General features: G+C 36.5%; 1 protein-coding gene across 1 annotated transcript; it reads right to left on the bottom strand.

Annotated features, from left to right (window-relative positions):
- Positions 1-3,476: 3,476 nt before the first annotated feature.
- On the bottom strand, positions 3,477-7,057 carry LOC127653853 (barH-like 2 homeobox protein). The gene is made up of 3 exons (XM_052140642.1): positions 6,468-7,057; positions 5,020-5,245; positions 3,477-4,057 (listed from the first exon to the last, which is right to left on the bottom strand). Exons 1-3 carry the CDS (start codon positions 7,018-7,020, stop codon positions 3,757-3,759), a joined length of 1,080 nt encoding a protein of 359 aa, XP_051996602.1. The 5' UTR covers positions 7,021-7,057; the 3' UTR covers positions 3,477-3,756.
- Between the last annotated feature and the right edge of the window lie 8,029 nt (positions 7,058-15,086).

Here is a 15,086-nt window from a genome sequence, read left to right as displayed (position 1 = left end):
CACAGCTTCACTAAAAAAAATTGTAACTAGCTATTAAAGCAAAGGCACACCAAGATGCCAGTCAACTATTCCTGCCTCCTGGCAGAAATCCTGTTTAACACATTAAATGATTCTAACCTTGTTACAACCGTTCTTCCAATTTCACCAGCATTGAAAATGCGCACGTTGACAACCTACCATCTTAAAATTCATCATCCTGACACCTCGCCATCACCACAGGGCAAGATTAAGAATCAAACCCACGATAATTAAGGGACACCCAGATGCTTTATGTGCCGCTGATGTTCTTCCTAGGCACCGCACAAATGATGGTCAACTCTTCAAAGATTCAGTGAGTGACCTTGCAATGTTACTATCTTAAAGAAGTTCAGCTGGATGCGTCCCTACCACTTGAATATGAAAGATGGTGGTGAAGTGGTGCATTAAAAGAAAGCGAGGACAAGTAATGTGAGCAGGCCTTTGAGAGCTGGTGCGTTTCCCTCATTAGGATAATAAGACATCCCTAACAAGACATCAGCTGTAAAATGTGGCAATTACAAAACCTTACTTTGGCTCCTTGAAGCAACAAGAACAAACCAATCCCTTGCACCAATCTGTTCCGTATAATGCGTGTCATGTAAATGAAAGGTCTGAACAACCTCTTTTAATTTCAACACCTCACCAACTCATTACCGATGCCTGGCTGGCTTCCATCATTGCCGCCATTTGGAAGTCCAATTTAACTATAGGTTAAATAAAATGTACAGATCATAGCCAGAAGACATCAACAAATTGATAATTTACTGGCCCACAATGTTTTGAGGATGCTAATATCAAGCATCATTTATGTGTACTAAAATAAGACCTATATTACATTTTCAGCAATGCCCGGCTAATGGCCACCTTGTTTGTTGTTGGAGAGCACAATACCATGTCAGTGTTTTACTTGTCTAATAATAATAATAATCATCATCATTTAAAGGCACTATGAGGTACCTTGTCTACTTCAAATTTTAATTTCTTGTGTTTTCTCATAATCTAAACAAAGTTCAGGTTTGAAATGGAGGAGCAATAGAAAATGCAAAACCAAGTTCAAAACATCAGAATTAACTGTTGCTTTTTGTCCTATTTCACTCTTTTAGGCCAATTTTAATATGATGTTGTTATAGAATTGACTTTCCTTTAATATAGAACATTCATACGTCGGGTTACAAAGCCTGTTGTGACAAGCAACACACGCCTGTTTATTGAATTTAAATTTCAGCTATGTCCTACTAGCCCTTATTAAGATTATTTTAGGTGGAAAACGATTTAAATATCAAATTAATAACAAAAAATAAAATAGTTATAAAAATAATAATAATAATAGTAAAAAGGTTTGGCAATTCCTTAATGGGTACCAATGAGCCTAATTCTGTTGATGCAAGAAGAACATCCATGTGTAGCCTATATTAATGCCAGTACTGGTCCTCTCTAAAGGCAAAAAGCAAGTTGCTTAGGGCCCCAATCGCCAGGGCCCCCCCACACTGTCAAAGACATTACAAGTAGTGTTACGAACATACTGACGGGGCCACCCACACAAGTTTTTGCTTAGGGCCCCCAAAAGGCTAGGACCAGCTCTGATTATTGCACAATACTAAGTCAGGTTATTTGGTGATAGAACAAGCAAGCCTGAGACAAAAGCATTTCAGATAAACACAAGCTTTCTGAAACAAGTAGTTGCCTACATGTAAGCCATTGGCTCTGCAATTGAGTCAATGGTTGCTAGATTAAATTTACAACTGGCTGTGTAGCCTACAATCACTATGAAGACACAAATTACACTCAGTAATAATCCATCCCTTCTGAGGTAAAACATAACTTGACATAGGCATCGATATCTGAGAGCGTGGCAGTTTTGATCTTATAAAATGTACTTAGTTTTATTATCATTATTGCCATTATTAGCATTATTTTTATTATTATTTACACCCCAAAATTCTCTTAATTTTCACATTTTTACTCTGTCAAATTATGCTTTGATTTGATTTCATTCTGAGATGTACCTGACTTGCTGAATCTTTCCTTATGTTTTTATTTGTCTTATCATAGCCTATTATAGAGAAAATGTAAGACATGTACTGGCGTGCTCATGCCACATTGTTTCAAACCACACAGCAAAGGTCAACTTGGCTTTAACAATAATTTAATAACGCAGAAATCAGCAACCTATTCTCCAATTAGAGGAGCCCAAACAAACGCGCCCTGAGGCGAATCATACAGTCTATTCAGTCCTCCATTGGGATGTTATTATGCTCAGAAAAGAATAGCACTGCAATGTTCACTTAATTATATTCCCATATGAACAGGACAATCACGTGATTATTTACGTCTCGTTTTGAATAGTCAGTCACATTTAGTGTAACCAATGTTTTTTTTTGGACAAAGATAAATGTGTGCCTCTATAATCACAGTTGTTCTCTTATTACCCGGCTATAAACGACTGTGGTCATGTATTATGCATATATTTTTAGTGTTTTGTTTAATTTTTTGGCCCCTTCTCATTTCGATTTTGCTGCATTTCTTATTTAAAATTCCGTTTGTTCACTTCAGACCTCTGAGACTTTTAAATGTATTAGCTTAGTGTTAGGCTTTTGCCATGCATTATACCACAAGTACGAAGTAGGAATTAAATACTAACTAGAGAAGAAAAAATATATATATTTATAACTTACATTTGTATGGTTATTTTTAAGAACGAAGAGGGTCTTGTGTTTGGTTAATTGTGTTCTTTACAGCGGGTGCCCCAAGTGTTGCTGATTTCAACGAATGAACAACAGTAAATATTAAGCTCGGGAGACTTCTACAGAAGCCTATTGTTTATATGAAATGTTTCTTTTAATTCACTCACGCTGAGAAGGTTCACGCCTGCTGTCTGTCCGCGGCGGTTCTCCCACAGAGCAGCTGCTAGACCGGGAGCAGCTTCGCCATTCCCAGAGCAAATGCATCAAACCATCTTTTCTCATATAGCAGACCGGTCCCGAGAGTACTTGAATGCACGCCTATGCTAATGAGTTCAGACGGGCTTATAGAGTTTACAAAGAACTTGTGTTTTACCCTATGTATAAAAATGTAGACTATATATATATATATATATATGTATATATATATATTTTTTTTTTTTAAACAAAATGCATGTTTTGTTAATTCACCTTAAACTGCTGTTTTATAAGACGATAATTCGATTTAGATCTTAAAAATTAAAGGCTTACGTTTTTAGGTCTTAAAAAATGACAGAAGTAGACGGAATTCAGACAAAAATGTATCTTTCTTGAATTGAACAATTATGGAAGGAATTTTTTACTTGTTTTTTAACAACAGAATTTCCCTCAAAAGGTCGAAATATACGGCCAACATTTACTTTCAAGAGAAAGCTTCTGACATCTTATGAACTTTTTAAATCATTTCCTCTTTATTTCACCCTTTCTTTCCATCTAATAAACTTTATAAGCTTATGTACTAGTATAAGTGTATTTGTACCAAAAAACAAACAAAACAAAAAGACAAAACAAAACAAACAATCTGACAATGAGCAGTCCTTTTACTGTCACGGTCACAGGCTCGTCTGGTTTAGATTGGCTTCTAAGTCAGAAATGGTCCATTTTAAATAATACATCTTTTTCTTCGATAAAATCGTCTCTCAATGTTTTCTGCAGGTAGAAATGCGTCTTGAGAAAGTTCAGCGCAGTCCCTCACATCACGTGTGACACATTTGTCTCTCAGTGTTTGTTCATAGTTTTACCGAGGATGCGGTGTGCCCGGTATTGGGTTTAGTGCCGGTTGTCCCCCGGGCCCGAGACCGTGAATGAGCACTCGAGGGACGAGCGGTCTCTGGAGAGATGGATGCGGCGTGGACGGAGTCCGGTACATACTGCTGTACATGGCAGCGGCGGCGGCGGCCGCTGTCGTGCTGTCCACGGTCCCTAACAAACTCGGGTGATAGAAATATGGAGACGGGAACATTCTCTGTAAAGCCGAATAATTTCCAGCTTCAGCCAGCAGTTCTAATCCGACAGCCGTCTGCCTCTTCCATTTCGTCCTGTATTGAGATCAAAATACAATAACAAATTATTAAATGTCTCATATTCATTATCAAAATCATTATGTACCAGATTATTCGGGACGTGTTTGGTTCATCAGGCACAACCCAAATAATAATAAATAAAAATAAATAAATAAATAGAAAAAACACTTAACAGTTAGGCACGCAGGAAGGTTTGTTAAATTCTACAGGCTATATAAGAATATCTATATTGTGTTTATGATATTTTTTATTTTATTCTTGTCTTGTGTGTGTGTGTGTGTGTGTGTGTGTGTGCGTGCGTGCGTGCGTGCGTGCGTGCGTGCGTGCGTGCGTGTAAACATTTTCAATTTCCTTTTTTTTTTTTATTCTGGAAAATTGTTTTTTAATGCATTTATTATTAAAAGTTCAGTTAATTATTTAAAGCAGTAGGTTGTACGACTAACAAATAGAAGTACAAAAAATATATGAAAGTTAATACTGAAAATTATGGGAAAATATGTATTACATATTTGGGGCCTTAGGCCCTACTTAAAAATATTTATAAGTTACAATCAAATTACCTAATTGTTTGACATGACAAAAAATTATGCAATAAGTATGAAAAAAGCTTGAATTTTGGCAAAGCCAAATATAGATAACGAAAATATAGATTTCCGTCTTCAACGGAATAAAACAAAAACAAAAAAAGGCCACACAATTATGGGAATAGCTTAACATTTTATCAGCTACATTTTAAACAAAATGCGTTTACAAACAAAATACAGAGCGTGCACTTTGTTATGTTTCAATCTTATTACGAACATCTGATAAGAACAACAAAACCTCTTTCGTTTTATTACTATTTATAGTCTATTATTATTAGGCCTATTACTATTAGCTATTATTATTGTTGTTGGATTTTATTTGGAGCTATAGGCTCCAAATAAAATAACAATAACAATAATATTATTGTTATTTACTATTATATGAAGCCTTACCGTCGGTTTTGGTACCAGGTCTTGACTTGTGTGTCTGTGAGGTTGAGGGCTGCTGCTAGGTCCATTCGGTCTTGAACACTGAGGTATTTCTGTCGTTCAAAACTGCGCTCCAATTGGTTCAGTTGATGGTCGGAAAAAGCCGTCCGCGCTTTGCGAGGTTTTTTAGAGCGGACGGGCGGACTGTCTCTGGAACTGGAAATTTCCCGATCTCCCTCTTCTTTTGTTCCTAAAATAAATAATAATAACATACAAATTTAAATATGGTACCAAATGTTATAACAAATTATTTAAAAATTGTAAAAGCTATTCAGTTTTATATTGGTTTATTAAGTTTACTCAGCATGAGTAAAAAAGTATATGCTATGTGTTATTACATAAAGGCTTTCATTTGATAACTTGTGATTGCTAAAGGCCCTTTATTATACACGGAAATCTGCAAATCTGGTTAGATCTGATTATTTAAATGTGTTTTTGTGGACAACCAGAGTGTTTAGAAAATGCAAAGAGCAGGTAAAAACAAAATGTGTTTATATGTGTCTCCCACATAAAATAAGTCGATCACATGAAAACAAAAAATAAAAAATAATTATTACGCCAAAACGAGCAGAATCGATATTTTTACTGGGCTCCGTAATCCCCCCTTAAGGAAGAACAATCATCTCTCTAATTGTCCCACTAGGGAGGATCCCACACCGGGCAGTTTCACCAGCCTTTACATCTGTTATGCTAATATCAGAGAATAATCTCAATGAAAGACTACCAATATTGTTTTGATCACTGGTTCTTAAGAAGAAGAAGAAAAAAAAACAGACGAATAAACAAAACCTAAAATTTACATTTCCATGTGAACGTCAACATATTTTAAAAACTTAAGAAAAATGTTCAGACTCGTAGATATTACCATGCACTGAAATCACATGCACGATAGCTAATGTTCCACTGATTCACAGAGTTTTAAAATCTAGTACAGAAGTCTTTACATTTTGGCCAAAAAAAAAAAAAAAAAAGGAAATGTTCTAATTGTAGGCCTATTTAATGTAAGCCTGACACACAGTTGTAAAGCATTCCATAACTCAATGCGCCTTTAACTGTTTAATGCTAAATACTCTCATTTGAACATATATTCTTAGATTTGCATTGTTAAAGTACACCGAAATTATACTGAAATACATTTTACAATTAAAATGGCTTTAAAGATGTTTTCCGTGCATTTATTCATTAGTTTTTATTTCATATGTACTTATTTGGATACTCTTTACAACGTAATAAAGAACATGGTAGTAATAAACATAAATCCGTATATTTAATGTGAGTGCTTTTTGATGCTTCTAATAACACATTGTAATTATTATTGCAATCAATTATATTTACATAGTTTCACCATATTTTTTATTTAATTTATTATTATTATTTGTATTTATTTTTTGCATGTAAAAACACACTCTTACCGTTAAACTTAAAGTCGCTCTGCATGTCATCTCTTTTTTCCAGTTTGCTTCTGTTTTCATCTTGCTCTAGTTTGGGCCTGATGCCGTCCGGGCCGGTTCCACTGTCTGTTTTAGGGCTGTGGTGTGGAGATGGCACACTGGTGCTGTAAGGAGCACACGCTGCCAGCGGTTTACTATCGCCCAAAATGTCTTTGATTAGAAAGGAGGAGGTGGCAGTCCTAGGGGCACAGCCGGCCTGCCCGAGCGGATGAGGCTGGGGTGAAAGCTGCAAACTTTGAGCCTGACTGTGATGATGATGGTGATGGTGATGCTGAAAGCTATCTTGGACCAGATGCGGTTCGGGATGCTCCATCGTGACCGAGATAGGAGATGAGGGGGCTGTTCCCACAGTGTCTATCTCCGAACATGGTGATGGGGTCGCCTGGCTCCTGAAATCCGCCGTTCTGTTGCTGTCACAAATGCGAAAATCTCCGTTCATCAGTACTGAGCTGCCAGAATTGGTTGTGGACAAAATAGTGTCTATTCCGAAACTAGACCCACTGGATCCTTCCATAGTATAAGAAAAGAATGAGTGCTTAAGTCGTCTTCATAACAACTGTCCTGTACAACTTTTTAAAAGAAAAAAGAAGAAGAAAAGCAGCAATCAAACGGAATATGGGCTATTACGATCTGAAAACGGAACGGAACTTAAACGTTAACGCAATTAAAACCCCCAAAGAAGTATAAAATAAACATATCTAAAGCGCAATTTAAAAAAAGCATTGCACTTAAGCATAGAGAAAGAGAAATATAGCCCGCGCTCCAAGATGTTGTTACATTCAAGGTGAAAGGTGGAAAGCAAGTGGATCTGTGTAGTCCACGTCCTTTTTGTTATGGTTATTGAACTTTCTTTCAAAGTTGAGGTGTGGAGAGATTGAGATGCTCTAACTCCTCGACATCACGCTCCCTTTTGCCACTAATCGTTGTAGTGTTGCTCTACAATGACTTCCTACATTGACGTCATATCTTCTGCTTTATCATAACACACTCCTCGTGTCCCCGATCTCTCCTCTCATTGGTTACATGATGACGCGTTTGTCCAATCAGCGATTTTTACTTCATCATTACCCTTTAGAGCCTCTCGTCGATTTCTCTTGAAACCTTCCCACTGCGAAATTGTCTCAGACCACATCTTCATTAGACTTAAAAAATTATTTTTAACCATTTATGGTAACGCTTTACGCCACAATACCCATGTAATGCATTGTAGATGTTACTATAATTAATTACTGCGGTTCAGTGGCTAATATCAATTACAGAGATAGCGGCTCCTCAAAATAATTTCACAAAATTAAATTCATATTACCTAGTGCTTACTAATTCAATTATTTTACATTAACACTTTAATGTATTGTAAAATACAGGCTATTATACAGGTATTGCCATCTATTGTAAATGGCAAAATGGTCCCATTATTTAGTGTTGAACTTTAAGGTTTGTTGGTTTGTTTGGTAGGCCTATTCATTAAGTGAATTAGCCTAGGCTCCAATGGATGTTACGTTGGTAATTATATATCCAAAGAAAACCTCACAATAATAATCGCTGTTGGCAAATCCAAATTGTGTCATTTATTCTTTTAAGAGCTGGAATCAGTGAAACGTGCTGGGAAAACAAGCCCGTTTTAAGCTGATAGTCATTGTGTGTGTCAGGGCCTTTGAGTGAAAGCACTGATTCTAAATAGCTCAAGGGAATGAAATGATGGTGAATATTGTACATGACACATGCCCGACTCCTATCTTGCCTTTTATCAGCTTTAGTTCCGTTTGTATGGTTATAGTTTATATGGTTATACACGAGAGGACAAAATAGGACCTACGTTAAATTGGGATATTTTCAGACTGGGGAGCAGAAATTAACCAAAGGAAATACTAACGAATTTAAACCAGCCTTCACCTCTCTTATAAGGAATATTTTGAGTAAACTAAGTGGCATTATATAATAATTAGCCTATGTTTACACTTATCTTTGATTCTTTACTTCTTTTTTATTTTATTTTTATTCCAGCTCCAAATGTTTTTTGTACACGGTTAAGTGTAAAGATTTATATCGAGATGATGATGCTATAGCCTATATCTGGACCTAGCTGATGTCTCGTGTGTTCTCCAACAGACGGACTCAGAGCTGGTTGTATCAGGCTGCACATTACGCTCTCAAGGTTTGTTACGATCGTGTTTCCCGTGGATCTCCAGACTGAGCTCTCAAATCTGTTTACAACCTCATCCTATAATGGACCGAACCGAGATTCCTAAGCCTATTTAATTAACTAATCGACGTGGGAGTCATCATATAGGTTTGTTCTCAGCACCGCTTCAATTTTCTTTCATTTTTTTTTTAGAAGAAGAAAATATTAGTTAATAGTAAATATTCATACATTTTACATTGGCATCTGGAAAGCGTTTTATATGTTTACACATGTTATGCATGTTTATGTATAGCCTAAGATAATATATTGTATGATGTAATGATTACGTGATTAAGCTATAATAAAACAATATATAATATAATAATAAACGTTGGAAAAAAAATATTTGGCTACAATCAAGAATATAACGGATATTTTGTTCTATTTTATTCATTCCATAATATGCAACACCAAATGTTTCGCCTGGAAAAAACTTTGTAAACTCTTGAATTGCTCACTGTTTAATAATTCATAATGATTATACTGGAGATTTTCATTTAGATGTTTAATATGTTTACATGTTTTTTTTTTAATTATTGTTTATTTATTTATTTCTGTCTCACGTAGTTGTTGTTTCTCGGTGCGACCTTATTTATTACTTATTATCAGATATGTGGTTTAAAGTTAGTTTAAAATGGACAACACATGGTTTTGTAAATATAATATTAGGCTACACATATGGTAGACTTTATGACGATGTATATAGCATATGTTTATGTCAATATGAATTAAACAAATATTGTGCTTGGCTTGTAATTCTTTAAATGCCTCAATTCTGTAGTGCTCTGATTATGAAGTGAAGTCGTTGTTTATCTCGAACTGAAGTCGTAGTACGTTAATATGCTTGTAATATCCTTGTGGTGAAACACACACACACATACACACACACACACACACTGAAATGGTTTTACACACGTTCAGTATGTACACTAGGCGGCGGCAAATCTAACTCTGAATCCCTGTCATTAATCGCTTCAAGATTGCTGGATAATGCAGGGAAATCACTCATCATATGTAGAGTAGGCTAAAGTTTTACTTCCAAATTAAATTCAACTAAATGGCTCTAATTATGCAATCCAATAAAAAAACAATATGTCTACACCGATGGTGGTAGCCTCTACAATTTACATTTCTGAATTTAGAAAACATCTAGCCTAACAATTTTAAGGTCACATTTAAAGGCATTATATAGGCTACATACCAAAAATTCCTTTGAGAGATCTTCCTTTTCTCTAAATATAATGTTTTGGCCAGATACGCCCATTTGGTGCCCTAGCCTACTGATATATTTGCCCTTTTAAACATGTATTCAAATTGACAATTAATTGAGTTAGAGGTCTGAACTGTGTTTTGCCCCAAGATATGTGAAAACGATCTATTGGCCATGTATGTTGTTTCGCTGAAGAAAATCAAAGTGATGGTTGAACACGCCCGTCTGTCTCATGAGACTACAGCAGCATGTTCATTAACAGTTCACTAATTGCAGCAACTCATTGGGAGTCAATCAATCGCTTTATTGGGTTTAAGCGCACCGCTGGAACAAATTGAACACAACCAGTCAGGGTATCATCTGAAGGTCGATGATCGGACAGTGACATTGTAGTTTGCACTGTATTGATTCCCCTCGAGGGTCACTGTTGAAATTGTCACGATTTATGGTTAAGCTGAATGCAGGATAATTAATTTGTGGTGCGTTAACAAAAACCAGAATGCTCATTTTCTTATTAACCTCACTGTTTGTTTAGGGGGTTTTTCTCAGATTGCATTCAAAATAATTTCGGTATGATGATACATTCAAGTTTATTCATAGTCCAAGGGAAGGTTTACTATGTAGCCTAATTAGTGCTAAATTATGAGGGACTGAGTCAAATGTCCCTGATGTCTCTGCCAGACCTAGATGCACTGCCATTTGAAGAGTAAAACGAATGTGCTATTCTTTTTTACCATATCTTAGTCAAAATACCTGCTTCTTCCTGACCAAAACTATGAACATTTTGAACTTCCCACATACATGACCAATATGCTGCTGTGCATAAGGCCCTGCAAAAACTCAAAATAATATGCAGACTCTAAATCAGGATATTAAAGACGAATGTGCTTAGTTGCCAGAGATCTATAGAAATGGGTCCAATGACAAGGGGTTATAATCACAATCAGTGTATATTTTGTATAATTTTTAAATTATACTTTTTGAGCAATGTAATGTAAAGAGGAAAAGTTGTTATTCCACATATGTGGCTATTATTACTTATGAATAAATAAACCGGCCAAAAACACAATGATATTAGTGTTACCATAAGTACAAAATACCATCTCATCTCTATTTGCATTAAACAATTTTTGTGGTAGTCCTACCTACAACTAGTCCTATACTACACACACAATTATTTTGTCAAACCCTTTCTGTTGCCTAAAAATGATGAACACATGGTTCATGTTGTGTATTTAAAATGTGTATTTCAGTGCAGGTGCCATTTTACTAGTAAAACTTGTTGTAAGGGATGCTTGAAACTGCCAGTGCAAATAAGAAAGGACAGCATTGAACAGATCACATGTCTTACACAAAATACATCTTTACTCAGAGAATCATGGGGCTGACAGAAGACAAATTAGCAGTCTATCACTAAACATGTGTAACATCTCTATTTGAGCAGACAGGAAAAGGCTAACATAAAATTGTCATGAGAGTCAAAATTCAACCGGAAATATAATTTTAGAAGTTCTTGTAAGGAAGGTTAGTGCTCTCTGTGAGCTCTGACATTTACAGCAGTGGCTTTCAGGATTCCAGTATTACAGTTTTTACTAGACCTTAACAGTACCCTCCTCCTCCCCCCTTCTTTTCAACTGTGCCTGAATTTGCACTGTAATAAAACATGTGACTTTCAAGTTTAATTTGAAGTGCAGCTAGTATTAATCCAAAGGCAAACAAGGAGGAGAAATAATAACTCTTTGAGAAGGACAAGAGCCCGTGGCCCAGACACCAATTACAGTTTTAATTCAACACCCAAATAAAATGTTAAAATGAGAGCGCAAGAAAGAAAGGGAGAACTCAAGTGCCCGTGAGCATTAGCGATCTCGTTGTGTCTGCGTAAAGCAGCAATCCCTCCAAGAGCTATAATCTAAATTTTAGTAAGCGACGGTGACACATTCATCACACGATTGCCATTCATACATTACTTCTCTTTGTTAGTTTTTTCCCCTGGTCTTTTCTATTAGTGCATGCTCAAAATGCACATTGATATGTGCGCTCTGGCCACAGACTGGCCCTGACAACGTTGTTCTAGCAGTCAGAAGGGTCTTTACAATCACCTTATTACCAGAGCTGTCAATCAGGCCCGTCCGCTGCTGCCTCCGAATGTGTCCGCGAGCTGCATTCCTGAGCGCGGCTGAGCGCGTGATTGATCCATGCTGATGGCATCGAGCCTCATGACGTGTGATTCTATAGCGCGTGCACGCTTCACGGAGGTAATCGGGGGGATCAGGAGGGGGTCAGTGCCATTTCCTATTACCTGAAGTCTAAAAGTGTAAAAAAAAAAAAAAAAAAAAAGAGGAAATAAGAGAAAAGAGTGGGAGACAGTGGTGAAGGGTGTGAGCACTGAACATTGCACAAGGGGCGACCGAGCAATTGAGCAAGACGCGAAAATGATTTCCATTCAAAGCAACAAAAGGCAGATTGAGATTGTCCTGGATTGGTTTAGTCAGATTTAAAACCATTCGCACTTTATTACTGTGATAGGCATCAACACTGACAGAATGTTTGGAGGCTAAATCTGGGATAGGCCTATCTTTGTGTGCTGGAGGTCTTAACTGCAGTCATCCAAACTTAGTTTGGCACCAATGGTAGACTCGCCTTTCAAAACAAGTTTATCTCCAGAGGTCTCGCAATACAAAACATTTTAATTTCCAAGTATTTTTTTTATTTTTTCTTAATCCTTCGTTAAGTATAACTTAATTCAGAAGTGTCTACTTTATAAAAAGACATTGTGACATTGTAATATGTATTCATCTGAAGTGAATACAGATTATTATAATTAATAGGTGTATTAATAAGCAACGCGCTTTTATAACTATGTAGGCCGCGGATTGCGCTATATGTATATTGTTTGCAACCCCTTTTAAAACCTAAATACGCATTTTAAATATTAGTTGAATAGTTGAATGCTATTGTGATCTGCTTGGTAGCCTATCAAATGTACGCGCTGATACACTTTAGATCAATAAAGATTAACAATAACAATAATAATAGTACAGTTAACACATATTATATACAATGTTCAATATTATTTTATCAGCTTACATTATTTGTTTAAAATGTAATTTGTGTGAACACAGATATCTAAATAATTAGGCTATGCTACCATATTTAATTAGGCCTACACTAAATATTAATATCACATTATTTAAGGCTATTATTATTAGGCCCACTAGTTGCTAAATAATAAAGTTTGCCTTTCGCACTATTTAACATGTGGATTTGGCTAATAATAATAATATTTTTGGTTTTTTCTGTGAGAGTCACAAATTATGATCCTGCTAAGCGACAGTTGGAAGGGCGAAAGAAGATGACGATCGCCTGTGTCAAGAACATTTCTATTCATTATATCTCATCGTAAATATGTCGGCCGTTCACTCATACATGCGCACTGTGCGTTCGAGACAACACACGGCAAAAACACAATTTAAATTGCTGCTGCACCTGAAGGCAGCAGAACTCACTGACGAACACCGGCAAAACCCTGGCGCGAGTAATGAGAAATAACACTGCATTTTGCACCACCCAAAATAAAGGTGAAATCATCAATGAGCGGGAGCAGGGGTTGAAAAAGAGGGGAAAGCAAAGCAATGATTAAATGATCAAAAGCTGGCGAAGTGAGTCTCCATGTCACTGCCAAGCACACTCATCTAGTGAAAGTTTGGTTTCAAGCACAGAGTAATTATAGCTGGGAATGTCAGTTTGACATTAATGCAGCCAGCAGAAATTCCTAATTGGCCTCAGAGGAGAAAGTGAACCAGAAAATGTATTAACATTTGAAAAAAATAAAAATAAAACATATTTTGCCTAATCCGTTCACTTTTCAACAATATTTGAAGACCAAAATGCCCCAGGCATGAGAATTTAAATGAGCAATTCTGTTTTTGAAGGAAACGGCCAATGAGACAGAAAATAGACTAAAGGGAAATCATTAATGTATGAGAGCTCCTGACAGGCCTGCCTGGTTGACTGGCTGGCCTGTCACTGGGAGTCTGTGTTCTTTAGCTCCATGCTATGAGCTAAGCAGATAACATGAAAAGAAACATAAACGTGCAGCCAGAAGTCAAAGCCTATTATCTGGAAATTCAAATGCAGTGGTGAGGAGGAGGAGGAGGAAGGGCTGGCGGGGGGAGGGGTCCAGACCTAGTTCTTGCTAATAAAATAAAAAAATAAAAATACCAGGAGTTGTAACAGGCTCTGGTACGTGATATCAACTTACAGTGGCTGTGGTAAATATGTCTAAACACTGTTCATATACATCTGAAAAACTGGAATGGTGGAGAGAGCAGCAAAATGTTTAAAGTTGGAGGTGGTGGTTCTGTCACAGGAGAGTGGGTAGATGTGATATGACCATATCAGGGGAAACACAGCAAAGTGCAGTCAGGAGATGTTAGGCCAGTCTCCTAGTGATGGAGCAGCTGAGGCTGACATGGCCCCAGGCTTGCCACTGCAGGGCACTCACTTGCCCGCACTGCCTTTTTAAAACAAAACACAGAGCTGCAACCAGAGGAAGCCATCATGGTACTGACCACAAGGGCGAGACATATTACCTCCAGCAAGAATAAAGAAGGGATGAAAAGTTGGTGTGGACTGAGTGAATGAATAGATGAAGGAAAGTGAGAATACTAACAGATCTCAGACTATGCGGCACTTTAGTGTGACAACAAAAGATATCTTATATTTATATTCACTCAGTGTCTATCATTTCTAGCAACAGACATACATGTCATAGTTTCCTTAGAAGCATTTATGTTTTATGTGTGTGGGTGGGGGGGGGTAGGTGGTTTACGAGAACCATTTTTTAGGTTACAAACTGGTAATTACAAGGGTATTATGCTGTAAATGTGGTTTATGAGGACATTTCTAAGGTTCCAATAATTCAAAAAAAAATTTCTTGGTGCAAATGCAGAAAGTTTTATGTGGAATACTTGCCAAAAATTCAACATTTTAACAGAAATGCTGTAAATGCTCAATAAATACACTTACACTTATATTAATACAAAAAAATACAAATAAAGTATCCTCCTTATGTCACAGTTCAGCAAAAAAAAATTAAAATATATATTATAATATATATAATAATATGTGTTTTTATACTATGGTATAAACTACAGTATATTATACTATATCATATAAGAAAGCATAC

The sequence above is a fragment of the Xyrauchen texanus genome, chromosome 13 (assembly GCF_025860055.1).
Source record: "Xyrauchen texanus isolate HMW12.3.18 chromosome 13, RBS_HiC_50CHRs, whole genome shotgun sequence".
Lineage (NCBI taxonomy): Eukaryota > Metazoa > Chordata > Actinopteri > Cypriniformes > Catostomidae > Xyrauchen > Xyrauchen texanus.
Note: the sequence above shows the minus strand (reverse complement) of the source record. Positions and strands in the feature narration are given on the sequence as shown.

Bases quoted from the DNA above. Each gene is read 5' to 3' on its own strand.
- LOC127653853 (XM_052140642.1), bottom strand. From the start codon at position 7,020: ATGGAAGGATCCAGTGGGTCTAGTTTCGGAATAGACACTATTTTGTCC. The intron at 5,246-6,467 runs GTAAGAGTGTGT...TATTTATTTTAG, and splicing joins GAGCGACTTTAAGTTTAACG to GAACAAAAGAAGAGGGAGAT. The intron at 4,058-5,019 runs GTAAGGCTTCAT...ATCTCAATACAG, and splicing joins ACCTGGTACCAAAACCGACG to GACGAAATGGAAGAGGCAGA.